The 26,506-nt window shown below is 53.8% G+C and overlaps 2 protein-coding genes across 7 annotated transcripts; one reads left to right on the top strand and one right to left on the bottom strand.

Annotated features, from left to right (window-relative positions):
• Positions 1-511: 511 nt before the first annotated feature.
• On the bottom strand, positions 512-9,546 carry SLC39A7 (solute carrier family 39 member 7). 3 transcript variants are annotated; one of them, XM_083724409.1, is made up of 9 exons: positions 9,335-9,409; positions 7,905-8,109; positions 7,539-7,863; positions 6,442-6,610; positions 6,199-6,273; positions 3,920-4,045; positions 3,010-3,120; positions 2,675-2,871; positions 512-1,664 (listed from the first exon to the last, which is right to left on the bottom strand). In XM_083724409.1, exons 2-9 carry the CDS (start codon positions 7,949-7,951, stop codon positions 1,413-1,415), a joined length of 1,302 nt encoding a protein of 433 aa, XP_083580535.1. In that variant the 5' UTR covers positions 7,952-8,109; positions 9,335-9,409; the 3' UTR covers positions 512-1,412. The 3 variants fall into 3 exon arrangements, with proteins under 3 accessions (XP_083580535.1, XP_083580534.1, XP_083580533.1); XM_083724408.1 differs by having other exon boundaries at positions 7,539-8,109; positions 9,335-9,546; XM_083724407.1 differs by lacking the exon at positions 9,335-9,409 and having other exon boundaries at positions 7,539-8,273.
• A 443-nt stretch (positions 9,547-9,989) lies between these two features.
• RXRB (retinoid X receptor beta) lies at positions 9,990-26,135 on the top strand. 4 transcript variants are annotated; one of them, XM_083717717.1, is made up of 10 exons: positions 9,990-10,238; positions 14,137-14,369; positions 15,767-15,920; positions 17,560-17,739; positions 19,716-19,885; positions 20,498-20,627; positions 22,191-22,323; positions 22,432-22,523; positions 22,663-22,768; positions 24,533-26,135. In XM_083717717.1, exons 2-10 carry the CDS (start codon positions 14,238-14,240, stop codon positions 24,678-24,680), a joined length of 1,245 nt encoding a protein of 414 aa, XP_083573843.1. In that variant the 5' UTR covers positions 9,990-10,238; positions 14,137-14,237; the 3' UTR covers positions 24,681-26,135. The 4 variants fall into 4 exon arrangements, with proteins under 4 accessions (XP_083573843.1, XP_083573842.1, XP_083573841.1 ...); XM_083717716.1 differs by having other exon boundaries at positions 10,016-10,238; positions 19,716-19,948; XM_083717715.1 differs by lacking the exon at positions 9,990-10,238 and adding an exon at positions 10,346-10,492.
• The last annotated feature ends 371 nt before the right edge of the window (positions 26,136-26,506 follow it).

Genomic DNA, 26,506 nt, shown 5'->3' with positions numbered 1-26,506 from the left:
CTGGGCATGCAAGACGCCCTACCTGCTTAATGGTCAGCCAGCCCCCAACTTTTGGGAAAGGGTCATCTTGCTCAGTGGTTAGAGCTCAGTGGTTAGGTCTTGGCATCATTCCTTGCTCCCCCCCAAAAAAAATATTCCTTTACCTCTGTGTTTACTCCGCTGCCAAGGTGGGATCCTGCCCCCCCCCAAAAAAAGGGCATTTCGATTTTTTAAAATAAAATACCAGCTCGACGGCTCCCTGGTCGAGATGTTCAGGGGCTGGTGAGGAATGACAGGGTGGTAGGAAAGGGAGGGACCCTGCGGGTCATCTAGCCCAACCCGCTGCGAAGCAGGAAAGCAATCGTGTTCTGTCGGCCTGAGCAAGATTAGCCCGAGCAGGATGATGGGAGTTGTAGTTCACACGCCTGGGTTTCCCCAGGAGGGCGGCCAAGGCTGGCCCAGTAGGGCCTTGGGGAACCTCCACCGCCCCCTGATGACCAAGTCCAGGAACTACACACAACACCTTTCCCCCTTTTTTCCAGGGCAGAAGTCAGTTTTAATTGCAGGTGCCACTATTTCTGTATTTTACAAATTTCTCCCTGGCACAACCGTCGCCCCAAAGTAAGACCCCTCCACCCTACAAAAGAAATTGCAAAAAGAAAGAGACAAAAAGAAATATATATAAATGACGTGTACACGGAAAGTCCATTCCTAAACCCCCACACCGTTTCCTTGGAGTATAAATCAGGATTTCTGCCCCGGCTTCGGCCGCGAGAACAGACTTCCAGGAGTCATATTTTACAGTAGCAGAAACGCTTTTCTAAAGATCCCCTTGGAAAATTCTCCTATGGGGCGCAGTTTGGTTCCCTTTTGGGGGGCAGAGGGGGGTCACACCCTCAGCTCCCCCCTTCAGAGCTGCGCCAAATTATTCCATTATTGGCTGCCAGCAACTGTGCTCCTCCAGCAAAAAAAAGCATGATTTCTCCTAACCCACAACCTCCCCAAATCATGGCTCCCCCATATCCCACACCCTGGTCCCCCAGGTTCCTGGTCCTTGCTTCCGAGCCCCCAACCCCAACAATTCAGGGCCAAGAGGACAGACACGCAAACACACACACACGAGAAACCTAAAATTCTCTTCCTACCCCTGCCCCCCCATGCCCTATAGAAAAGGGCATTTTGCTATCTCCAAGCAGAGCAGAAGAGCTGGCCTCCCGGGAAGTCCCAGACTGGTCGTTTTCTCCACTTCCTCTTACTGCAGCACCAACACAGAGCCCCCTGGAGGAAGGGAGGTGTGCTGCAGTGGCTGAAATGTGTGGACCCCAGATGGAGCTGGAGAGGGAGTGGGGGGCCGGGCTGTCCGTTTCTCCTTGGTCCCGCCTCCGCTGCCCCAAACGAGCGCCAGGCCCCCTCCCCGTCCCCCCCCCTCCGCTCTACTCGTACTGGGCGATGAAGACCATCATGGCGACTCCGCCGACCAGTCCCAGCACCTCCAGGAGTGACTGCACCGGCCCCGAGTCCTGCAGCAGCTCGGGGATGACCGAGACGGTGGCCACGTAGATGAAGCCGCCGGCCGTGAAGGGCAGGATCCAGGCCGTGGCCGCCTCGCCCACGCCTTCCGCCAGCAGGGAGCAGACCGTGCCCGCCAGGGCGCCCAGCGCCGTCACCAGCTGAAGCTTCATCGCCTGGTGGGGGGGAGAAAAGGGGGACAGTCTCACCCAAGGCTCTTCTTGCCCAGCGCCTCGTGCTCAGAGGTAGACTGCCCCTCTCTAAGGAGGCTCAACCTCTCTCCCTCTCTTTCAAATCAGAACCAGTGAAGGCGGTGAAGGTCCTGTGTGAGTGCCTGGAGGCGGTTGGAGGATGGATGGCGGCTAAAGGATTGAGGTTGAATCCTGACAGGATTCTTGGGGGACAGGGGGCGGGCTGGTGTGGAGGACTCCCTGATCCTGAATGGGGTAACTGCCCCTGAAGGACCAGGTGCGCAGCCTGGGAGTCATTTTGGACTCACAGCTGTCCATGGAAGCACAGGTCAATTCTGTGTCCAGGGCAGCTGTTTACCAGCTCCATCTGGTACACAGGATGAGACCCTATCTGCCCACAGACTGCCTCGCCAGAGTGATGCATGCTCTGGTTATCTCCTGCTTGGACTACTGCAATGCACTCTACGTGGGGCTACCTTTGAAGTTGACCCGGAAACTACAACTAATCCAGAATGCAGCAGCTGGACTGGTGACTGGGAGTGATCATTTTGGACTCACAGCTGTCCATGGAGGCGCAGGTCAATTCTGTGCCCAAGGCAGCTGTCTACCAGCACCATAGGGTCTCAGCCTGCATACCAGCTCTGGTATGCAGGCTGAGACCCTATCTGCCCAGCGCTGAGGGATTTCTGGCGGTTTCCTCACTGCGAGAAGCCAAGTTACAGGGAACCAGGCAGAGGGCCTTCTCGGTGGTGGCACCCGCCCTGTGGAACGCCCTCCCACCAGATGTCAAAGAGAACAACAACTACCAGACTTTTAGAAGACATAGCGAAGGCAGCCCTGTTTAGGAAAGCTTTTAATGTTTGCATTTTAATATTTTGTTGGGTGCCACCCAGAGTGGCTGGGGAAGCCCAGCCAGGTGGGTGGGGTATAAATAATAAATTATTATTATTGTTATATATGTATATCAACCCTTCCCCGCCAGGGGGATCCGTTACCTTCTTCTTGCTGCAGCCGGACTGGACGAGGATTGCAAAGTCGCCCACCTCGTGGGGCACCTCGTGGAGCAGGACCGTCAGGGTCGTGACGGCCCCCACCGTGCCCCCCGCCAGGAAGGACGCCCCCAGTGCCAGCCCGTCCGTGAAGTTGTGGGCAAAGTCAGCGGCCAGGTTCAGGTAGCCAGACACGCGCATGGCTGCGGGGGGTGGAGGTACAAGCAGAGGGGAGAGAAGAGAAAGTCAGTCGGTGGGCTGTGTCCCTGGACCCCACATTTTAGAAAATCCCAATCGCACCCCCAAAAAAATCCAGGGCTCGCCCAAATGCACCACCTCACCAGAGTCGGGGGGCTTCTGCTTCCCCTGGGAGGGGGCTGCGGTTTTCTCCGACGTCTTTCCCCGCAATGGCTCTTTCTCTGCCTCGTCGTCGCTGCTTTTCGCTTTGGGAACTGGGGAGGAAGAAAGGAAAGTTTTAGGGGTGGGCAGGAAGACACCCCCCGCCCCCCCAACAGATGAAGCCACGGCAACAAGTTTATCTTCCCCCACTTCAATTAATCTTTATTAATTTCATGCAATGAATCACAGCTGCAACTCTCCGTTGATAATGTAGATAAACAAAGTAGAACAGAAAAGCTGGAAATATGGTAAATTGTTCCCATATTGAAACTTCCCTCCTCCTCAACCTGTTTCTATACCGACTGCATATTAAACATAATCTATTTTACAATTATCCAACGCATCCAAGGATTAGGACACATTGCAGGAATCATTCAAAGCCTGCCAACGATTTTACATGTTTACCGTGATCTTTTAGATATTTACAGTGATCTTTTAGATATAACTGTCCCATTCTCTGTTGAATTTTTGATCTACATGCTTCCATCTTGGCATATTCTAACAGTTTCGTCTGCCCTTCCAATTTTGTCGGTATGTTCTCTCCTTTCCCACACAAGGCTAACAACATTCTCGCTGCCATACATAAATAATCTCCTTAAATCTTTCGGTATTTCCACACCCATAATCCCCACAAGAAAGGCTGCCGGGTTTGGGGAAAAGGTTAATTAAAATGGGTTTTTTTAGTTCGTTGTAGATCATTTCCCCAAATTCCTTCATCCTTTTGCAAGTTTATCTTGCCCGTCGCCCCGAGATCTTTGGCCAAAGGGCGGTGTATAAATCGAACAAAGAACCGAATAAACGAGGAACTTGCGCAGGCGGCAGATTCGGCCCCGGGGCTTTGGCCACACCCACCGTGGCTGTGTCCGTGGTGTCCGTGGCCTCCTTTGACGTGCCGGACGAACTTCTCCACCACCAGGAAGGCCACGATACCCCCCAGGACCCAGAGGCCCACCGACATCATGTGCTGGTGCTCAGAACCTGGAAGGAGGCCGAGGGGGGGGGGGAGATGAGCAGAAGATGATGAGAAAGAAGAGACTGCAGAAGGATCAGGCCCTTGCCCCTGGTGGTTTCTATTTTAATAATAACGACTATAATTTTATTACTTATATCCCACCCATCTGAATGGGCTGCCCCAGCCGCTCTGGGCAGCTTACAGCAAAATCTTTATAAAAACACCATGAAAGCTCAAACCTTAAAAACCTCCATAAATAGTGCTGCCTTCAAACATCTTTGAAAAGTATTTTTTCCCTTTTCTCTTGGTTTGTTTCTGATCTCTTTCCTCCAGTTTTTATTACATCTTATGTTGAAAGGTGTAAATAACTTCACAACCTTTGGAAGACATCCGAAGGCTGCCCTGGATAGGGAGTTACAGATAGGTAGCCGTGTTGGTCTGCCATAGTCAAAACAAAAAAAATTCCTTCCAGTAGCACCTTAAAGACCAACTAAGTCAGTTCTTGGTATGAGCTTTCGTGTGCATGCACACTTCTTCAGATACACTGAAACAGAAGTTTCCAGACCCTTCTATATAGTGAGAAGGTGGGGAGGGGTATTACTCAGAAGGGTGGTGGGAATGGGTGATTGGCAGATAGCTGTGATGAGCCTGTTGACGACTCTTAACGACTGCAATAGGTCTTACAGGAAGAAGCAAGGGGTGAAAAGGTGAAAAATGGCTTTGTCATGTATAATGAGATAAGAATAGGGAGGTGTTTAATGTTTCTTATGTTTTCTTATGTTCTTATATGTACTGGAAGCTGCCCAGAGTGGCTGGGGAAACCAGGCCAGATGGGTGGGGTAGAAATAATTATTTAATGATTGTTGTTACTGATACACAGCAATAAAAATACAGTTGAAAAGCAAAGTTGATTTCATGGATATCTACTGGGAGAGCGTTCCACAGGGCGGGCGCCACCACGAGAAGGCCCTCTGCTTGCTTCCCTGTAACTTGGCCTCTCGCAGGGAGGGAACCGCCAGAAGGCCCTCGGCGCTGGACCTCGGCATCAGGGCTGAAGCATGAGGGTAGAGACACTCCTTCAGATATACTGGCTGTTTAGGGCTTGAAAGGTCAGCACCAACACTTTGAATTGTGCTTGGAAACCTACTCGGAGCCAATGTAGGTTTTATGTGTTATGTGGTCTCGGAGGCTGCTCCCAGTCACCTGTCCAACTGCTGCATTCTGGATTAGTTGTAGTTTCCGGGTCACCTTCAAAGGTAGCCCCACGTAGAGCACAGTGCAGTAGTCCAAGCGGGAGATAACCAGAGCATGCACCACTCTGGAAAGACAGTCCGCAGGCAGATAGGGTCTCAGCCTACGTACCAGATGGAGCTGGTAAACAGCTGCCCTGGACACAGAATTGACCTGTGCCTCCATGGACAGCTGTGAGTCCAAAATGACTCCCAGGCTGCGCACCTGGTCCTTCAGGGGCACAGTTGCCCCATTCAGGACCAGGGAGTCCTCCATCCCCGCCCGCCCTGTCCCCCAAGAACAGTACATCTGTCTTGTCAGGATTCAAGCTCAATCTATTGACCAGCTTCCATCCTTTAAATTGTAAGCCTGTGCGGGCAGAGACTGTCTTGTTTCAATTGAGTTCAGGTGTGCCACGTTTTCGCCCAAGAGTGGAGTGCAAATTGTCCAGGTAAACTACTAAACTACCTGCAGAGATAGCGCAGGATAGTGCGCACCCGGGAAATGATCTCTTTCAGCTTCTGGCTTCTGGAAGAAGGGACAGGACTAGCCGCCTGAGAAACAGTTTCTACCCAAATGCGATTCTGGTTTTAAACACAGTGCAAGGTAGTCTCTGTGGGAGTATATTGTATTTAATTATGGGGTATCAGAGTTTTTAGGGGGCTAACCAGGCTGGGATAGCAGGCTTCTCAGTTTTTGAATGTCTGATGTAGTTTTTTTCAATTTCGTTGTTCTGTATGGGACAATGACAATAAAGATTATTTTATCGTAACATAAATGAATAAATGTTTGCTCTCTCCTGCAATGACTCAGCCTTTCTCCACCTGAGCTCCCCAGATGTCATTGGGCTACAACACCCATCACCCATGGCCGCTGCTTTGGGCTCCCTAGGGCTGCTGGGAATTGTAGTGCAAAAAGCTCCCCCCCCCCCCCAGCGCCGAGTTCTTACCCTGGTGAGAATGCCCGTGGGATTCCGGCTTCACGTGGCTGTGTCCTGCGCCCTCCCCGTGGTGGGAGTGCGGCTCTGGAGGGGAGAAGGAACAGGTGAGTAAAAGGGACCTCTGAGGGCCATGTAGTCCAACCCACCGGAATCACAGCTCCCTCGGATGAGAGGAGGGGAGGGAAGAGGCTATCCAGCCCAAACAAGAGGCAGGGTGGAGGGACAGGACCCGGCGGCTGCCCTTCAACTCACCCAGCGCGTGAGGGATGAGGTGCAGAAAGGCGTCTCCCAGAAGCCCCCCCGAGGCGAAGCTGAGCAGCAGTTTGAGGAGGGCTTGGTGCTGGGAGGTGTTGGACTCCACCGGGATGAGGAAGAGGATGAAGTACGGGGCAGCGCTGATGAGGAGAGTGGCGCCAATGGCCTACGGGTGTGGGGAGAGAAAGAGAGGGTCACCCCCACAGCCAGCAGGGGCCCCTTGGCCCAACCCCACATTTGTTGAGCCATCCAGCCCAGGCCGCTGCAATGCAGGACTCGCGAGGGCACCCCGCCAAGGCTGGGGGTCTCTTTTGCAGACTGAAAAAAGATAATAATAATATTAAATTTTATTTATACCCCGCCCTCCCCAGCCAAGACCGGGCTCAGGAAGACTAAAACCCTATATATAAAAAATTTGATTATAATACAACATTAAAACATCAAAATACAGCCTCATTTCAGTGGAAACTCAAAAACTTTTTAGGGGATGAAAACATCAGGTCTTCACCAAGGCTAACTATCCAGACTGGTCCTACGTGGGCCAGAAAAAAAGCCAGGGAAGTCCCCAAATAGGAGTTCCATCACAGAAGGAGAAAGGAAAAAGGAAAGAGGGAAAGGGAATCAAATTGACTCCAAGCCAAAGGCCAGGCGGAACAATTCTGTCTTACAGGCCCTGCGGAAAGAAATCAGATCCTGCAGGGCCCTGGTCTCATGAGACAGAGCGTTCCACCAGGCCGGAGCCAGAGCTGAAAAGGCCCTGGCTCTGGTTGAGACTAATCTGACTTCCTTAGGGCCCAGGACCTCCATGGGGCATACAGGGAGATAATGTTGGATAATAAAAAATGGGCAAAAGGGATGGCACAGAATTCACCATCAACACGATTGCGGCTCTCTGTACGGCCGCCCTGCTAAAGGCACTTACTAGGAAAGAAACCCCACTGGATATGTGGAACTTGCTTCCAAGACAACGCAGATGGGAAAGCGCTGCTGGTGTCTCCCGTCCCCAGAAAGAGCAAAAGACCCCCGTCCCCCCCAGAGCCCGGGGAAAGGGATCCAGGAAGACCCTGAATTGTCTGATGCTGGAAGCCACTCACGTAAGTCCACAACTGCAGTGGCTCCAACTTCTCCCTCCTTGGCAAAGGCTTCTCGTTCCCAGGGAAGGATTGGGCCTTGCTGGGGCCGCCAGCAGGAGACTCATGCGAGTTGCTGTGGTGGTGAGGACCGTCGTGGAAATGGCCGTGACCATGGTGGTGGCCCTCATGCCCATGGCTGTGTCCGTGGTGAAAATCCTCGTGCGAGTGCCCATGGTGCAAGCCTTCGTGCGAGTGGCCCCCGTGCGAGTGGCTGTGTCCGTGGTGGTCCTCGTGAGCATGGCCGTGCCAGATACCCTCGTGCGTGTGCCCGTGGCCATCATCGGGGCTGTGCCAGATATGCTCGTGCGTGTGGCCGTCGTCATGTGCGTGGCCGTGCCAGATATCCTCGTGCGTGTGGCCATGGCCCTGAGCATGGCTGTGGCCGTGGTGGAAGTCCTCGTGAGCGTGGCCGTGAAAGCCCTCGTGCTGCGCGGAGGCACCCCACAGCAACGCCAAGCAGAGCACCACGGCGGTGGCCACGTCCGTGGGCTGGGGGCTCGTGAACAACCTGCTAGCAGCCATGGCGCCGGATCTGTGGGGAGAAGGAAGGTCAAGGGCTGCACAACCACACCAGCCTTCGAAATTAGCCAGGAGCCAGGCGCATTTTGCCCCTGGCTTTCGACCACCGGCCACCAAGTGAAGATGCCCGGGTGCCAGGATGCTACCTAACATATCCAGCATTTGGGGATTCTTGGATCTGGTCTGTTTTCACGCACTCAGACCCCATCCTGTAGAATTCCATCCATTATACTTTATCTGTACAATCTGAATGGATTTTTTGAACCAAATGGCTTTTTATGTGCAGCCTGAGTGGGAGGAGCGAAGGATGTCATAGTTAATTGTTGTCGCTCGTCTTCTCTTACCACCATCCCTCCGCCCTGCTCACTGTTGGGAATAATATTCCTAGGTTGTGAAGGACTCTGTCACCATTAGGGATTGAGAGACTTTCCTCCTCTAAGTTCTCAAAGATCTTCAGGTTGTCCTCTAAACTAGCCAGATGCTTAACGGAGATTCAATCACAGTTCATCATTTGAAAAACAAGAGTTTAGAGCCGCCTTGCCCCCAAAACGGCAACTAGACTTTCTGTTGGGGCGACTTGTTTTAAGAAACGAAAACTGACCCAGATTGGGGGGGGGGGTGTCTCAAGCAGCCGGTCGACCCACATGTCAGAAACTCAGATTTATCACCTGGGCCCCTTTTCAAGATGCTTTGCAGGATCAGACCCAGGCGAGGCCCATCCCCCAGTTTGGAGAGCCTGCAAAGGCTGCTTGTCCTGCAGCCATGCCCTGGCTTGGGACCCCCAGCCCAGCCCCCCTTTCCTGCCCCCCCAAGAGAGGGGGCGACTGCGTTTTCTGCCCCAGGGCTGGCTTTTCAGGAAGGAAGGAGAGGGGGAAACACGTGATGGGAGAAGACGGGGGGGGGGCAGGAGAGGGAGGGGGCAGCAAAGAAAAGGGACCCCCAAGCGCAGGGAGAATGGGGGGGTCCTCGTTCAGGAAGGGAAGGGAAAGGCTGCGAGGGGGGAGGGACCCCAGGGGGCATCTAGTCCACCCCCTCGCGAGGAAGGGGGGGCAGTAAGCGGCCCCCGCGGGGGTCCACGGAGGGGGGGTCCCTCCCGCTGCCCCACCCGCCCCCCAAACGGGGAGGAAGCTTCCCAGAGGGACTCCCACCCACCCTAGGCCCCCCACCCCCTATGGGCCACGAGGACCCCCCCCCGGTAATACCTCCCGCGCCCCCCCCCCCGCGAACAGGATTCTCACCCGGCTCTCTCCGGATCCGCTATCTCCTGCCTGAAGCCTGACGTGGCAGCAGAGCCCCGCCCACCAGCCCCAAACATCGCGGGAACTCCTCCCTCCCACCCCACCCCCTCTTTCCTCCATTCAAAAAAAAGTGGCAGTAATTCCCCCTTTGCCCATCCCTGTGATGGCGCCCACGGAGCGTTTCTGCCCGCGACAAAGATGGCGGCCGCGCTCCTTCTTTCCTCCCTCCCGCGATATTGTAGGGACGGGGAAAATGGCGGCCGCCGGTGGCGACGGACCCTGCCCTCAACAAAGATGGCGACCGCTTGGGGTTTAACGGCCGTTTCCGCGGACGAGGGGCGCCATGATTGTTAAGGGCAGAGTGAGGCGTCGCCGTTCTGAGAAATCGGCTTCAAATAGATTATTATATACGAGCCTGTATTTATAATGCGATATACATATCATATTTATACATCTCTCTCTCTCTCTATATATATATATATATATAACTACATTATATAATATGCATATATATAAAATAAAATGATATAACTCAAATGTTTCTATATATGATCAGATTGTATTATAGATGTGAGAGGCCCCGCCCCTTCTCCCCTCCCGCCCCGCCCCTTTTCGCTGAGGGCCCGGGGGCCGCGGCGCCTGCCGGGAAACGCCTCGCATCCGGGAGGCCCCGCTGCATTGTGGGAGGCTGGCCCGGCGCCTGTCGGGCGGGCGGAGCGCGGCCCCCTCCCTCTCTCTCCCCCCTCGCGCGGTGCCTGCCGGGTAACCCCTCTCCCTCGTCCAATCGGCGTTCCGCTCTCCTGGCCTCGCGCGGTGCCTGCTGGGAGTCTGGCCCTGTCCCCCAGGCCCCCTCGCCCGGGAGGAGGAGGAAGAGGCGGTGGCGGCGGCGGCCCCGCGGTGCATGGTGGGTGAGGAGGCGGCTGCGGGGAGGGCAGCGCCCGGCGGAGAGGCCCAGCGGAGGCCGAGGCAGGGGCGGCGGGGGCGCCTGGGCCTGCGCGCCAGGGGCATTGTGGGTAGGCCCAGGGAGGAGGAGGGGGGAGGCCGCGTCGTCGGCGTCGCGACGAGGCCCGGAGCCCCTGGCGGCGGCGGCGGGGTCGCGGCCTCCCTCGGGATCCGCCCGCGGAGCAGCCATGGCAGACCCGGGACGGGCCGGAGCAGGTAAAGGGGGCCCCCGCCCCTCCCCCCACACGGACACGTGATTAGCCCCCAGAAGGGGGGTCCTCTCACCCCCGCACTTCGCACCCCAAAAGGAGATTAGGGACGGGGGGGCATCTGCCTGGTGGTGTGATTTGGGGCGCCGTGTTCGCGTGTGCAGAGAATAATAAGGCTTTGCTTTGATTCTGGTTTCCCTTCTGTATTATTGTGCCTTTTGCCTTTCCGTTGTTTGCCTGTGATCTCCGGGTGAAGCGCGAGATTTAATTGATAACGGCAATAATAGTAATGATTTGGGAAGTCCTGCTGCTGCTGCTGCTTCTGACAACAACAACAACAACAATAATAATTAATTATTATTATTATTATTTATTATTTATACCCCACCCAGCCACTCTGGGCAGCTTCCAACAGAATATTAAAATACAATAACCTATTAAACATTAAAAGCTTCCCTAAACAGGGCTGCCTTCAGATGTCTTCTCAGACTCTCGCCCTGTCTGCAAATGGGTTGCAACTAAGAGAAGCAGCAGCAGCAGCAGCATTAGGCAGAGACCCAAGCGGTGCACTTCTCCTCCTCCTCCTCCTCCTCCTCCTCCTCCTCCTCCTCCTCCTCGCTTCCCTGGCTTAAAAACAAGAATCCTAGAATTGCAGCCTTGGAAGGGACCCAGAGGATCATCTAGCCCAACCGCCTGCGAGTGGGATTAGGGAAGCTCTCTCAGAGCAGCCCCCTCGCCTTGCCCCTCCTTTTGGGCTGCAGAAGATGCTGGAGGAGCAGGATTTGGCCCTGGTGGGCCTCTGCTCCGCACCCCTTGAGCTCTCCCAGGCAGTTTGATGTTGCACCAACATAGACGCACAGGGTCCCTGAGGCAAGATTTAACTGCAGCCCAAGGTCCTTTCTGCCACCAGAGAAGCAACAAAACCCAAAGTGAGATTGTGAGGGGAGGTTTGTGTACGTAGAAGGTGGGGGGAGAGTTCAGTCACCCTAAGACCAGTGTTAGAAGCTCAGGTGTATAAGCTGATCGCCAAAATGGCACCTTTAAACTTAGGTTTTGGTTGCCACACAAGGGATTGTCTAGGCGCTATTTTCCCCCTTCAATTCATTTCTATATCCGTTTATATTTTAAAGTATTCTTCGAAGACAGTGGGGTGTAGTTACTACATTTATATCCCACTCTCTTCTCCACGGAGTACATGTTACACCCTTATTCCCTACAATGACCCTGCGAGGTGGGGAAAGAGGTTGTGCCTGGCCCAAGTTCACCCCGCAAGCCAGGCCCTCGCCTGACACTCACCGTTACCCCCCACTGGCTTCCTAGAGTCCTTCTGCTGTGGGGCAGCTATGTAAATTAAGTAGATAAATAAATATGAAGAAAGCCAAATGGCACTTAGAGAAGGATCTGAAACATTTCCCTTGGAAGATTGAATTAGTTTTATCCTGGATGGTTTTGTTTGATGTGTGAACGTGCTGCAAGCCGCCTTTGAGATTTGTTCCTTTGAATGTAAATGCAGTGGTACCTCAGGTTTACATACGCTTCAGGTTACAGACTCCGCTAACCCAGAAATAGTGCTTCAGGTTAAGAACTTTGCTTGAGGATAAGAACAGAAGTTGGGCTACGGCGGCAGCAGGAGACCCCCATTAGCTAAAGTGGTGCTTCAGGTTAAGAACAGTTTCAGGTTAACAACGGACTTCCGGAATGAATTAAGTACTTAACCCGAGGTACCACTGTAAATGAAATGAATAATAAAAACAACAACCCTCGTTGGGGAAAAATAAAAGGTGCCTGGACATTCCATTGTGGCAACCATAACCTAGATTTAAGGTGCCATTTGGCAATTATCTGTGAGTTGTGAACATTGTGATCCAATACTGATTGCTGGAACCCTCCGGAGAGGAGAGGTGCTTGCTGGTTTAACCATTGGGGCGTCTGATCAACAGGAGGCTGGCAAGCAGCCAGGCTCTGCTGATGTCCTTCTGGTCTGAGCGGCCTCCAGAGAAGGTCCCAATGGCTGCTTTGCCCGGCCAGACCCCATTTCCCCATCTCAGGACTTGCGCTGCCTCAAAGCAGCCCAACCCCATTTCCTTCCGCCCATGCTCCCCAAAGCAGGGAGGGCTTTCAAAAGAGGAACACACACCTTGCTCTGAATAACTTTGTGCCGATCCCTGTGAGGGGCGGGAGATCCTGGGCCCCCTGGAACTCACCACCACAGGACGCTTGGAGACTGTCTGCTGCGCAGGTGGCTCCTGGCAGAAGGGCTGGGGTTTGTGTGCTCTCCTGCCAGGAACAAGAAGGTTTTGCAGCTGTTTCGCCCTGGCAGTCCAAGTAGTCAAAAGGCTGCTGTTCACCCCCGATGGGGCCCTTTAACTGGGGCTTGCAGGCAGCACACTCCCAAGATAGTTTTCCGGGCTTCTTCAGTGGTCTAATCTCAAAGTCTTGATACGTATATTGATATTCACTGAGGATAATTCAAACCAAATCTTATTAGAAATAGCTTAATGCACTTCTAAATGATCAAATAAATCAAAAATACATGTTCATTATACATAAAATCAAAATTTTGTGGTACAGAACAGCGGCCTGTCTCTATTTACAGCTCTACTAGCATCTCTCGGTATTGTGGATATCACCGAATTTACCTTTTGTTGGCATCTTCATGAACTTATCTAGAAGACTGAGTTAAGCATTTGAAAAATCTATTGAAACCTGACATTACAAGTTCATTTTAGGCTGGGTAGTTCGCAAGTCTTTGTGGCTTTGTGGAATGTTTTGTATTTTTCTCAGAAGGTTGATAAAGTATGTATAATTATTGTTCTGTGTATATTAACCGCCAACGTGTTGCGTGAGTCGCACTACTGGGAACAGGAAGGGGGCAGAGTCCGGGGCAGACGGGCCCTGCTGCGGGGAGGAAGCTGCGTGGGGGTGCGCAAGTTGTGTGGGAACGATCCTGAAGTGGCAGCTTGTTTTGAAGGAAGGAGGAAGTGGCAGTTGCTCAATCCACCAGCTCCCTCTCCTCTCCCACCGAGCCTCTGCGGTTACTCAGAGCAGGCCACGTGAAGAAGCATAGAACAATAGAAGTGTGGAGCGGGAAGGGACCCTGGGGTGTCATTTAGTCCAACCTGCTGCAATGCAGGAGCCTTGCGCCCAATGTGGGGCCTTTTATCCCCACAGGATTTGCTCACCTCTCACTTGATGGTTGGGAAGCTGTTCGTGAAGAGAGTAGAACATAAGAATGTAAGAGGAGTCTGCTGCAGGATCAGGTCAAGGGGGGCGTTGAGAAACTAGGAATCAAGATAGGCTGCCTCTGGGACTGGAGGTTCCATAAAAAGAATCAATCTGTTCTAAACTTCCCAGTGTTTGGCTTCCTTGGCTCTCTCTGAGCGCCAGCTTCTGACTGTGCGCAGGAGGGAAGGCGCCTGGGCGCCGGTCTCCTGGGTTCCTTCCCCACCAGATGCGGGCGGCCAGGAAGCCCTTGAGTCTCGTGGCGCCTCTTGCCGGGTTGCAAAATATCCGGAGTGAGCAGTTCTGGAGAAACGGCAGAAGGGGTGGAGGCTGCGGGGGCTCATTTCAGACTTGGGCCTCTCTCCGGTGTGTGTCTTCACGAGCACAGAGGGGTGAGAGTCACCTTTAACGCTCTCTCTCCCCTTCCAGGCTGCCGGAGTCCGGATAGCTCTTCTCTCAGTTCTTCCCCACCGCTGCGAGGCACCGGAGCGTCCCCTCTGCCAGAGCCCTCGGCTCCCCTGCACCCTTCCATGATCGGCTCCGCCATGACCACCTCCATCAGCGGCCTGGGCTCTCCCTTCCCCGTCATCAGCTCCTCCATGGGGTCCCCGGGACTCCCGGCGACACCCTCCATCGGCTACGGACCTGTCAGCAGCCCCCAGGTAAGACTGCTCACCACCACCACCCTCCGGGAGCTGGGTGAAGGGGAGCAAAGGGGCTGGGAGCCAAGATCTGTGCCTTCTGCGCCATGATTGGCTCCCAGTACATTTCTGAGCACAGTTCAAAGTCTTGGTGCTGACCTTTAAAGCCCTAAACGGCCTCGGTCCTGTGTATCTGAAGGAGTGTCTCCACCCCCATCATTGTTTTTATTATGATTTGTGTGTGTTTTAAATTACAATTGTATGCTGTGGGCTTCCCTGAGAGCTACAGATGGAGCGCAGTATACAAATTCTAATGAAAAATAAATAAACTGAAGAACAAGTAAATAAACTTGGTGACCACTTCGTTCCTGGGCCCAAGTCAAAGTGCTGTTTTTGACCTACAAAGCATTGCTGCTGTTGTTATAATATTTATTTATACCCTGCCTTTTTCCCTGATGGGAATCAAGGCAGCTTACGGATAAAGTAGGAGCAGCTAACAGCCTAGGAAAAAGGAAAACTGTCATAAATGCAGGCAGATGGATAGGCAGGAGGGTGGTAGTGTGAGAACGGGGCCTTTTCAGTGGTGGCCTTCCATTGCAGAACACTCTTCCCAGGGAGGCTCACCTGGCAGTTTCGTTACACGTTTTCAGGCTCCCGAGGGGACAGACATTCCTCTCCATCCAGGCCTTTGACTTTTATTTTTTACTTTTATTTTACTATGGGGTTGTAAGTTGCTTTGGGTTGCCATGGCAGAAAATGCAAACAAGGAATTCAATATGTCAGTAATAAAATGAAAAATTATTTCATTTCCTCTTGTTCACATATCCTGCTTGATTGTAAAAAAAGCAAAACCCAATCAAGCCTCAAAGCGACTTACAAGAAAGAAGTAACAACAAAATTCTCGCCAAGAGAAATTGACAGCAATACTTTCAGACTGTCAATAAACTAGAATAACAAGTTACAGGGAACCAGGCAGAGGGCCTTCTCGGTAGTGGCACCCGCCCTGTGGAACGCTCTCCCAGCAGATGTCAAAGAGAAGAACAACTACCAGACTTTCAGAAGACATCTGAAGGCAGCCCTGTTTAGGGAAGATTTTAATGTTTGATATTTTAGTGTTCTGTTGGAAGCCGCCCAGAGTGGCTGGGGAAACCCAGCCGGATGGGCGGGGTATAAATAAATTATTATTATTATTATTATTATTATTATTATTATTATTATTATTACTACTACTACTACTACTATTATTATTATTATTATTATTATAAAAAATTATTATAGACTAAGAACTAAGGCGCATTGGGGGGAGGCGATTCGGCGAGTAATGAGACCTCACTTCTTAAGCGCTTTACATCCTTGAGTGAACGGTCAGGCCAGTCTTCAGGCCGTGCGACTGAGCGCCCTCTCTGGCCCTTCCGCAGATCAACTCCACAGTCAACCTGTCGGGACTCCACTCGGTCAGCAGCTCGGACGACGTGAAGCCCCCTCTGGGCATGCGGGTGGTGGCCGGCCACCCCCATGGAGCCATCATGCCTGGGAAGAGGCTCTGCGCCATCTGCGGCGACCGGTCGTCAGGTGTGCGTGCGGACCTCGCAGGAGCCCCAGTCGGCGGAGTCGGTGTCTCGGGGGGGGGGCGGGCAGGCGCTTGGGGCAGGGCGGTCAGTTCTGGCGTGGGTGGGGGCAGGGCTTGAGGCAGCTGGGTAGCGGGGGAGAAGTCTCTAGCTTGTTTGGACGGGGAAGCTGGGGAGTCGAGAGAGGGAGCAGGAACAGCCCCTGCATTCCCATATTATTATTAATAACAATAATAGGTGGGTGTTTAAATAATGTATTATTATTATTAAAAAGTAAAGGTAAAGGTACCCCTGCCCGTACGGGCCAGTCTTGACAGACTCTGGGGTTGTGCGCCTATCTCGCTCAAGAGGCCAGGGGCCAGCGCTGTCCGGAGACACTTCCGGGTCACGTGGCCAGCGTGACATCGCTGCTCTGCCGAGCCAGAGCCGCACACGGAAACGCCGTTTACCTTCCCGCTGGTAAGCGGTCCCTATTTATCTACTTGCACCCGGAGGTGCTTTCGAACTGCTAGGTTGGCAGGCGCTGGGACCGAGCAGCGGGAGCGCACCCCGCCGCAGGGATTCGAACCGCCGACCTTTCGATCGGCAAGTCCTAGGCGCTGAGGCTTTAACCCACAGCGCCACCTGCGTCCCCATTTTTTTATTATTATTATTAGTGGGATTTAAATGATATTGTGACATTATCATCATAGCTGCTTTTAGGGCTAGCAAAAGGATAATAATAATAATGCAAAAATGCCTTAGTGTTTGGGGTGGCAAGGAAGGGGCGGGTCCCCATAGTCATGGAGGGAGATATTTTGTCACTCTGGGCTCTGCACAGAGACTGGATCCGGGTGAGGTCCTGCCAGAGGAAGACAACCAGGGTTGGGCGTATTCTGGCCCTGCTGCCTCGTGTGGGATTCCCAGTCTCCAAACTGGGCAAAGCTGTTTTTTTAGGGGGGGGCAATACAGTCTATGGGGCACAGGTGGCACTGTGGGTTAAACCACAGAGCCTAGGACTTGCTGATCAGAAGGTTCGAATCCCCGTGACGGTGTGAGCTCCTGTTGCTGGGTCCCTGCTCCTGCCAACCTAGCAGTTCGAAAGCACGTGGAAGGTGGGAAGGTAAACGGCGTTTCTGTGTGCTGTTGTGGTTCGCCAGAAGCAGCTTAGTCATGCTGGCCACATGACCCAGAAAAACTGCGGACAAACGCTGGCTCCATCAGCCTATAGAGCGAGATGAGCGCCGTAACCCCAGAGTCGGCCATGACTGGACCTAACGGTCAGGGGTCCCTTTACCTTTAATACAGTCTTGGATTTGTGGCACATTTAAGGAAGAAGGAAGGGTTGGCCAAGGGCTGGGGGGGGGGGCGTGATGCTTTGGGAAACTGTGGGGTAGATTTTGAGACCAAGGAAATTCCTGCATTTTAGGGTGAGGGCCTAGGTGCCTCCCCCCTGTATCCAGTTCTGTGACCCTGCAATATGGGCTGAGCCTGGGTTCCGGCTTGGGTGGGGAGGCGAAGGGCGTTGGAGGTGTCCTGGGGGTGGGGAGGGTGGGTGGGTGGGTGAGGAGCTGGCCCTTCCTCCTCCTCCTCTTCCACCCCCCGCCCCGCCCGGCCCCCTTGCTGCCCCCGCTCACCCCGTCCGTCCGGCGCCCTCCCTCCAGGGAAGCACTACGGGGTCTACAGCTGCGAGGGCTGCAAAGGTTTCTTCAAGCGGACCATCCGGAAGGACCTGAGCTACACCTGCCGCGACAACAAGGACTGCATCGTGGACAAGCGCCAGCGCAACCGCTGCCAGTACTGCCGCTACCAGAAATGCCTGGCCACCGGCATGAAGCGCGAAGGTAGCGGGAGGGAGGGAGGGGGCGGCAGGGGGGGCTGCAGCAGGGGGAGGGGCCTCCCAGGGGCAGGCAGGCAGGCAGGGGGGCTGCAGGGGGCGGGGAGAGAGGCAGGGCCGCAGGGAGGGAGTCGGCTTCCTCGTAGATTCGTGGAGTGGGAAAGGGACCCCAGGGGATCATCTAGACCAACCCGCCGCCTTGCCGGAATCGCAGCTTGAAAGGTGGCCACCCAGCCTCTCCTTAAGAACCTCCCATCTCCCGAGCGAGGCCGTCCCGCAGTACAACAGCTCCTTCTCTCGGAATATTCTTCCTGACGTTTAGTCAGGATCTCCTTGAAGCCACGGGTTCAAGTCCTCCCTTCCAGAGCAGGAGGAAACAAGCACGCTCCCTCCTTCATGGGACAGCCCTTAAGATAACTGAAGAAGGCTCTCATGTCTTCTCTCAGTCTCCTCTTCTCCAGGCTAAACATATTCAGCTCCTTCAACCCTTCCTCATAAGGCTTAGTTTTTAGATCCTTGATCCTCTTGGTCTCCCTCCTCTGCCCACCTTCCAGCTTGTCAACATCCTTCTTGAATTGTGGTGCCCAGAAGTGGATGCAGTGTTCCTAGTGTGCTCTGACCAAAGCAGAATAGAGAGGGACTATCACTTCCCTTGATCTGGACACTAGACTTGATGCAGCCTAGAATCGCATTAGCTTTTTTTCCTGCTGCATCACCCTGTGGACTCAAGTTCAGCTTGTGGTCCATCAAGACCCCTAGGTCCTCCTCACGTGTACTGCTAGTCAGCCAGGTGTCCCCCATCCTATATTTGTGCCTCTGCTTCCCCCTTCCTAAGTGCACAGCCTGACCTTTGTCCCTGTTGAAATGCATTCTGTTAGCTTGGGCCCAATTCTCCAATCTGTTGAGGTCATTTTGAATCCCAATTCTGTCCTCTGTGCCTTTAGCTGCCCCCTCACCTCTTTAACTGGGATGCCCAGAACTGGACATGGGACTGACCAGAAGTGCCGTGCCCATTCCTGGGCGGCTCAGCGCCACCTTCTCATGAGTTGACTCTTCTGCCGTGTTGTTTTAGCTGTGATTCTGGCGTTGCGGAGGGTTGGGCTCGATGGCCCCCGGGGTCCCTTCCTGTTCTGCGATCGACGCCTGCCAGATCATAGCGCCTGCTGACGACTCTTAGCCGGAGGGTTGCTTCCTTGAGTGAGGGCTTGTGCAGTGAACCAGTTGCCCACCCTCTTTTCTCTCACTGCTCCTACTCCTGTCTTGCGCTAGCGGGCGGCTGCTTTGACTGCAGAAGGTCAAGGAGAAGGAGGGCAGATGTGGGAGCCCCCAGGCAGCTGCAGCCCACCATCAGAGGCAGCGCTGGGCTCCAGGGCATAGCGGAACAGCGTAGGTCCCTGAGGTAGCTGGGGAGAGAGCCTTCCGTCCCTCAAATCAGCATCATCCAGATTTGGTTGGACTCGAACTCTGGCCAGCGCAACCCAGAGGTTGACGGGAGCCGTGGAACCAAACCCCCGCAGGGTACCGGGTTGGGGGGGGAGTGGGGGGGGAGTGGTCCAGGCAGCCCAGGGGTAGCAGTTCCAACAGCCCAGTGGCGGCAGCGGTTGATCTCTGTGTTCGTCCTCCACCCCTTCCCCCTCGACAGGGACCCCCGCCCATGCTCCCTTTGGGTTCAGGGGGAGCAGTGGCGGGGGTCGCGTTGCCTCGCCCCACCAGGCCTCCTTGGTGGTGGCGCCTCCCGTCCCGCCTACCCAGAATCCCCTTCTCTCTCTCAGCTGACGGGTTTGACCCAGAGGCAGAGAGAGAGAGAGGGATGAAGTTTGTGCTTGGGGTGATTCCTCGACTTTCCCCTCTCCCTTCTCTCTCTGCTTTCCTGGGGGGGGGGGTGGATTGGGACCTGCCCTCGTCTCGTCCCTCACCCCCGCCCCTCTCTCTCTCTCTCTCTCTCTCTCTCTCTCTCTCTCTCTCCCCGCGGTGCCCCCACAGCGGTGCAGGAGGAGCGCCAGCGCGGCAAGGACAAGGACGGGGAGGGGGACCTGGCCGGGGGCGGGGCCAACGAGGACATGCCGGTGGAGAAGATCCTGGAGGCGGAGCTGGCCGTGGAGCAGAAGTCCGACCAGGGGGTCGAGGGAAGCGGCGCCACGGGGGGCAGCTCGGTGAGTTGGGGTGGTGGTGCTGCGGGATCAGAACGCTCGCCCCGGACGTTTGACGTCAACGAGGTAAATACCCGCCGGGGGGAGAGGGAAATGAGGCGCGGTGGGGGGCAGGGGGGGCGGCTGCAGTGCCCCAGGGCAGTGGAGGGGAGCTGGTTCGCCGGGAATACTTTGGCAGTGCATCGTTCAGCTGCAGACCTCCTTGCCGCAGGGGGAGACGGTTGCCTGCCGCCAGATTTGGGTTCATGGGGGGGGGTCCCCAAAGGCCATGCTCAGCCTCCACTGTCAGTGGCACCAAATGCACCCAGTACCCCTCTGCTGGTAGCCGCAGGAGGCCGCTGGTCTTGGGTTCGAGTGCTGCTTTCATGCTGGCCTCTGAGCTCTTGTGATGAAGGGCCGTGTTTAAATCTAATAAATAGGGTGCTGGACTAGGGGGGCTGGAAGGGCATGGAGGGGCACCCAGCTGGGTTGGGGAGCTGGTATGAGGGGCTGAGCAGGGGTGGGTCCCGGTCTCTTGCGCAGCAGGGTTGTCTTTTTTGGGGGGGAGTGGCGTTTCTCCTGACGGAAACCTGCCCACCCACCGTCCCGGCCTCCTCCCTCTCTCTGCCCCTGCAGCCCAATGACCCCGTCACCAACATCTGCCAGGCGGCCGACAAGCAGCTCTTCACCCTGGTGGAGTGGGCCAAGCGCATCCCCCACTTCTCGGAGCTGCCCCTCGACGACCAGGTCATCCTGCTGCGGGCGGGTGAGTCGGGGGGGGAGTGGCGGGGGACCCTCTGCGGACGACCATGCCAAACACCACTGCATTTTATCCAAATAGAGTCTGCCTCCGTAAGCTGCCAAGCCCTGGGTGATGGGGAATTGCATTCCTGTTCTCCCCCTTCATCCCTTTCAGTCTCTCTTGCCACCATTGGGGCAGAGTTTCCCAACCTTTTCCCAACCTAGTTTTCTTCCTGTTGCCCCCCCCCCCGTGGCCCCTTTGGAATATACTGGGGGTCCCTATGGCCCCTGGTTGATAAACGCTGCATATTAGAGAACAGAGAATTCCGTTTTTCTGTCCCACGTTGGCAGTTTCTGTACAATGGGTATACAGTGGAACCTCGGTTGTCGAACACTTTGGAAGTCGAACTTTTTGATTTTCAAACGCCAACAACCCAGAAGTGAATGTTTCCATTTTCGAACACCCCTCAGAAGTTGGAACAGCTTCCAAGGCGCATTTCTCCATTTTTTCAATGGATTTTGCTGACCGGCAACTGCGCCTCAGTTGTCGAACGTTTCAGAAATCGGAACGGTCTTCCGGAACGGATTACGTTCAACAACCGAGGTTCCACTGTATAGTTCGAAAGAATATTGAAAATCTTTTTCCGTCTTGTTGATATATTCCAGCGCTTTCTCCCCAAACTTACCAAGTGTGGGGCACAGTAAAAGCATCTTTATTTCCAACAAGCACTGTCCGTATTACATCTCCAGCAAAGGGCTACGTTAGATGTGGAGTCCAATAGATTCTAAATAGTATTTTCTGTTGTGTTAAGTCTCAACTTATGGCCTTATGGAACTCACTCCCACTGGAGACGGGGATGGCCGCCATCTTGGAATGCTTTGAATTAGGCCAGGGGTGTCCAACTCCCAAGAGACTGCGATCTACTCCCAGAAAAAAAGGCAGTGACCTACCTATTATTTTGGGGGGAGTTCAGAGTTGTCAAGCTTTTTTAGGGGAGCAGGTCAGAGTTGTTGACCTTTTCTTAGGGGGTGGCTTCCCAAAGTTATTGACTTTTTTTGGGGGGGGTCCCAAAGTTGTTGAGGTTTTTTTTTAAAAAAAACAGTAAGTGTGAAGAATTGCAATAAATCCGAACACAATGCTACAGGAGACAAGAAAGGAGCGCCCACTAAATGTGAGGCAGGGAAAGAGTGGGGGAGCGGAGACATGATTCTAAACAACGCGAGCGATAAGGATCCCGCGATGAACCAAGGTCACCTGGGGATCGACCTGTCGATCACAGACACCTGGTTGGACACCCCTGAATTAGGCGAATCCCCCGCCCTTCTCTGGCTTTTTTTCTGGCCCCAAACCCCAAAAACGTTTTTGAATTGATTTTCCCTTGAAATGAGGCTGCATTTTAATGCATTTCAATGTTTTTAATGTTTTAATGCTGTATTTGAATCTTGTTTTTATCAGTTGTTTTTATCAGTTGTTAGCTGCCCTGAGCCCAGTCCTGGCTAGGGAGGGTGGGGTATAAATAAAAATTATTATTATTATTATTATCATCATTATTATCGTTACGAACCCCCCCTTCCTTTCTCTCTCCAGGCTGGAACGAGCTGCTCATTGCCTCCTTCTCCCACCGCTCAATTTCCGTGAAGGACGGCATCCTTCTGGCCACCGGCCTCCACGTCCATCGCAACAGCGCCCACAGCGCCGGCGTGGGGGCTATCTTTGACAGGTGCCTGCCCAGGCGGGAGGGGGGCGGCGGCCGCCCTCAATGGGGGTGGGTAGGTGGGGCTTTTCTCTCCTGCTGCTGACCCCCCCCGCCCTCCCTCCATCCCGCCAGGGTCCTGACAGAGCTGGTGTCCAAGATGCGAGACATGCGCATGGACAAGACGGAACTGGGCTGCCTGAGGGCCATCATCCTCTTCAATCCAGGTGAGCGTCAGGGGAGGGGCCTGGGGGCAGCAGGGGTGGGGGTGCACGGCCCTGGGGGGTGGGTTGCAAGAGGCCTGCGTCCCGGGAGGGTCTTGAGTCCCTCTCCTTTCCTGAGCGCCTCCGTCTCCCTCTCTGGCAGATGCGAAGGGTCTCTCCAACCCCGGAGAGGTGGAGCTGTTGCGGGAGAAGGTCTACGCCTCCCTCGAGTCCTACTGCAAACAGAAGTATCCTGAGCAACAGGGCAGGTACGGGCAGGTGGGGATTTGGGGGTGGGGGGCTGCGCTGGGAAGGCCCCGCAGCCAGCGCCTGTGGCAAAGTTCCCCGGGATATTTATTATTCGGTTTTCACATCAAATTTTACAATCACATACCCAATACATAGGGACGCAGGTGGAGCTGTGCTCTAAACCACAGAGCCTAGGGCTAGCCAATCGGAAGGTCAGCGGTTCGAATCCCTGCGACGGGATGAGCTCGCATTGCTCTGTCCCTGCTCCTGCCAACCTAGCAGTTCAAAAGCACGTCAAAGTGCTCTGGCGGGAAGGTAAACGGCGTTTCCGTGTGTTGCTCTGGTTCGCCAGAAGCGGCTTAGTCATGCTGGCCACATGACCCGGAAGCTGTACGCTGGCTCCCTCGGCCAATAAAGCGAGATGAGCGCCGCAACCCCAGAGTCGGCCATGACTGGACCTAATACATAAAAACACGATTCCAGGGAATCTCCTGGACTCCGATCCCCCCCTTTGTGGGTCTTGTTGTTAATCATTTACTCCTGCATCTTTTATTATAATCCAAATATTCTGGCGTGCGCTAGTCCATGGGGTCATAAAGAGTCGGACACGACTAAACAACAACAAATATTTTACATCTCCATTATGTCCAAAGTTCACTATCATGCCGCAAGTGTTATTCCAGTCCCGCTAACAGTTTTGCTTACAATGGTTTTTGAGATAAATTATAAATTTCCCCCAATTCCTTGTTTGAAATTTTGGCCTTCCTGGTTTCTTATTCTTGCGGTCATTTTTTGCCAATTTGGTATAATCCATCAACTTCGCCTGCCATTCTTCTCTGGTAGCAACTTTATCTTCTTTCCATCTCTGGGCCAGTAACATCCATGCAGCTGTGGTCACATACATAAATGGTCTTTTATGCTCTCTTGTCATTTCAGCACCTAGGATTCCTAAAAGACAAGCTTTGGGTTTTTTTAGAAAAAGTTATTTTAAACATTTTTTTTTCAATTCATTATATATCATTTCTCAAAATTATTTTACTACCCTCCATGTCCACCACACGTGATAAAAGTTGCCTTCTTTTTCCTTACATTTCCAGCAAACATTTGACCCCGTTTTAAGCATTTTTGCTAATTAAAAGGCAAAGTAAAGGTAAAGGTACCCCTGACCATTAAGTCCAGTCGTGGCCGACTCTGGGGTTGCGGCGCTCATCTCGCTTTATTAGCCGAGGGAGCCGGCGTACAGCTTCCGGGTCATGTGGCCAGCATGACTAAGCCGCTTCTGGCGAACCAGAGCAGCGCACGGAAACGCCATTTACCTTCCTGCCGGAGTGGTACCTATTTATCTACTTGCACTTTGATGTGCTTTCAAACTGCTAGGTTGGCAGGTATTTACTGGGAGTTAAATACCAAAGGTACATCATTTTCACATACCCTACATGTCCACCACACGTGATAAAAGTTGCCTTCTTTTTTCCCTACATTTCCAACATATGTTTGACCCTGTTTTATGCATTTTTGCTAATTCACTGGGAGTTAAATAACAGCTCATCATTTTTACATAGCTTTCTTTCGGCGTGTAACATACTGTAAATTTTAAATCTCAGTTCCATAACTTCTCCCCTCCCCGCCCCGGAATATTCTCGCACCCCTCCCGTGGAAAGGTCCAGAAAGTGGCCTTTGCAGAGGGCAGGGCGGCCGCCGAGGGAGGCTCCCCTTGCGTCCTGTGGCAGGGAGTTCCGCCGCTGCCAGCCGGGGACTTTGACGCCTCTCCCCGCTTGTTCCAGGTTTGCCAAACTGCTCCTGCGTCTTCCTGCGCTGCGATCCATCGGGCTGAAGTGCCTGGAGCACCTCTTCTTCTTCAAGCTGATTGGGGACACCCCCATCGACACCTTCCTCATGGAGATGCTGGAAGCCCCCCACCAGATGTCCTGACCGCCCTCCTCCTCCTCCTCCTCCCCCCAAGTCACTCCTGCCGACAGAAAGAAAGGGGTCGCTTTTGTGGGGATCGCGGCAGGGGCTGGACTGGGTGCCCCTCACTCGCCTCTCTCTTCGCCATGACAACGGCCATCCCATCAGCTGCCACTCCCCCCCTGACACGCCTGCCCCACACTCCCCACACCGCCTCCAGAAGAGCCCCCCAAGTGAGGTGATGTTGGCTTCCTCCACTGATGGATTTTTAGGGGTTTGGGACACAGGAGGCGTCGCCTTCTGGCCAGATCTCCCAGACACACTCCAGGGGCTGTTGGGGGGCAGTTTACCTTTGGGGGAGCACCTCCTTGCCCCTCCCTCGACGGGGTTTTAAGGCATGGTACTGTGTTTGGCGTGGGTCTCCTGCGCAGCCCCCCCTGCCCACCTCTGAGCTTTGCAGTCTTTTGGGGTGAGGTCTTCCCTCTGCCCCACGGAGACAGACAGTGCTTGTGAGGGGCCGGGCGGGGGGCTTCTGGGGTGCAGCTCCCGACCCCAAAGAGGATTCCCGCGACAGACTTTATTTTAGAGAATGTGGGGAGGGGCACTGTAACCTCCCGCCGACAGCCCCCTCACCCCCAAAGTAGGGGCACTTTTTTTAAAAAAAGAAAAAATGGTTTCTAAGGTATTTGGGGAATGCTAAGCTTGTAGGGGGAAGGGGTCGAGTTTTTACCTCAATAATGGTTATCAGAAAATACGGTTTCCTAGATTCTTGTCCCTCCCACCCCCCACCCTCCAGGTAGAGGCCTAAGCAAACCCCTTTCCCTCTCCTCTCTCCCCCCACCCTCCAAAAAAAATTCTGGTTTAGCACTTTGGACGTGGCCCTGTTCCTCATCTATGCAAGGAGGTATGGAGTTTAAGGAGGGAGGGTGGGACAAAAGAGAGCCCCCCCATGCATGTGTTTCTCTCTATGCCAGGAACCCACCCCCCACCCCCGCAAAAAAAGGTTGAGGATGTTCCCATTTGGCCTCCTCCCCAAAAATATCATGGACAACCTAGTCAGATGGACGGCATATAAATAATAAAATTATGATTATTATTGGGGGGGGCAGAGCTGGGTTGATGCGGTTCATGTGCCCCCCCACCCAGACATCTGACCTCAAGGTCAGTGGGGAGGAACCCAGTGCTCCCCCCCCCATATCCCTTTGGGTCCCTACTCCTCCTCCATTCTCCTTGGGGTGTCCTGGTCAGGGGGGGCTGGCGGTGACCCACATGCATGGCTCTGCTCTCTATTTGGCCTCCCCCCTCCCTCCCTCCCTCCCTCAGCATGCCCATATTCATTCGCTGCTTCCCCCCTCCCCCATTAATTTTATTTCTGTTATTAAACTCACACCCCCCAACTTGAATCTCTGCTTCTGGAACATGTTGATTTTAATAAAAGCTGCTCTTTCCGGAGGGGGGGCTCCCTCTTCCCCCTCTCCATTTGTGTGTGTGCTCTCCACTAATTTATCAGTCTCTCCCCCCTCTGGAGGGTGGGGCAAGGGCAACCGAAATGACCGAGGGGGTAGAGACCCCCCTCCCCTTATGAAGAAAGGAGGCAGAGTTTCTAGTTTAGCAAAAAGGCAAGAGCTGACGTCATAGTTGATTGGCATCTGTCTCTCAATGGAGTGAAGTCAAAGGGTTGGCAGGCTGCAGTCCCTGCTGCTGTCGCTGCCGTAATAGACCAAGAAAAAAGCACACCAAAAACTCTGGCCAATACAAATTTGAGTAATGGGAGTGGTCCCTACTCGCACATCGATAGTCAATCTACCCACACTTATATTACCCCTTAAAAACTTACACAACCCCTTAAA

The sequence above is a fragment of the Podarcis gaigeae genome, assembly GCF_964106915.1.
Source record: "Podarcis gaigeae genome assembly, chromosome: 2".
Taxonomy (NCBI): domain Eukaryota; kingdom Metazoa; phylum Chordata; class Lepidosauria; order Squamata; family Lacertidae; genus Podarcis; species Podarcis gaigeae.
This window is presented reverse-complemented; position numbering and strand designations above follow the sequence as displayed.

Excerpts from the sequence above, each read along its gene's own strand:
- RXRB (XM_083717714.1), top strand. The coding sequence starts at position 10,465 with ATGGCAGACCCGGGACGGGCCGGAGCAG. Across the intron at positions 10,493-14,136 it reads CCCGGGACGGGCCGGAGCAG|GCTGCCGGAGTCCGGATAGC; the intron begins GTAAAGGGGGCC and ends CTCCCCTTCCAG. Across the intron at positions 22,769-24,532 it reads TATCCTGAGCAACAGGGCAG|GTTTGCCAAACTGCTCCTGC; the intron begins GTACGGGCAGGT and ends CGCTTGTTCCAG.
- SLC39A7 (XM_083724407.1), bottom strand. The coding sequence starts at position 8,258 with ATGCTGGATATGTTAGGTAGCATCCTGGCACCCGGGCATCTTCACTTG. Across the intron at positions 6,274-6,441 it reads CCTCATCCCTCACGCGCTGG|AGCCGCACTCCCACCACGGG; the intron begins GTGAGTTGAAGG and ends TCTCCCCTCCAG. Across the intron at positions 1,665-2,674 it reads CCGGCTGCAGCAAGAAGAAG|GCGATGAAGCTTCAGCTGGT; the intron begins GTAACGGATCCC and ends CCCCCCCACCAG.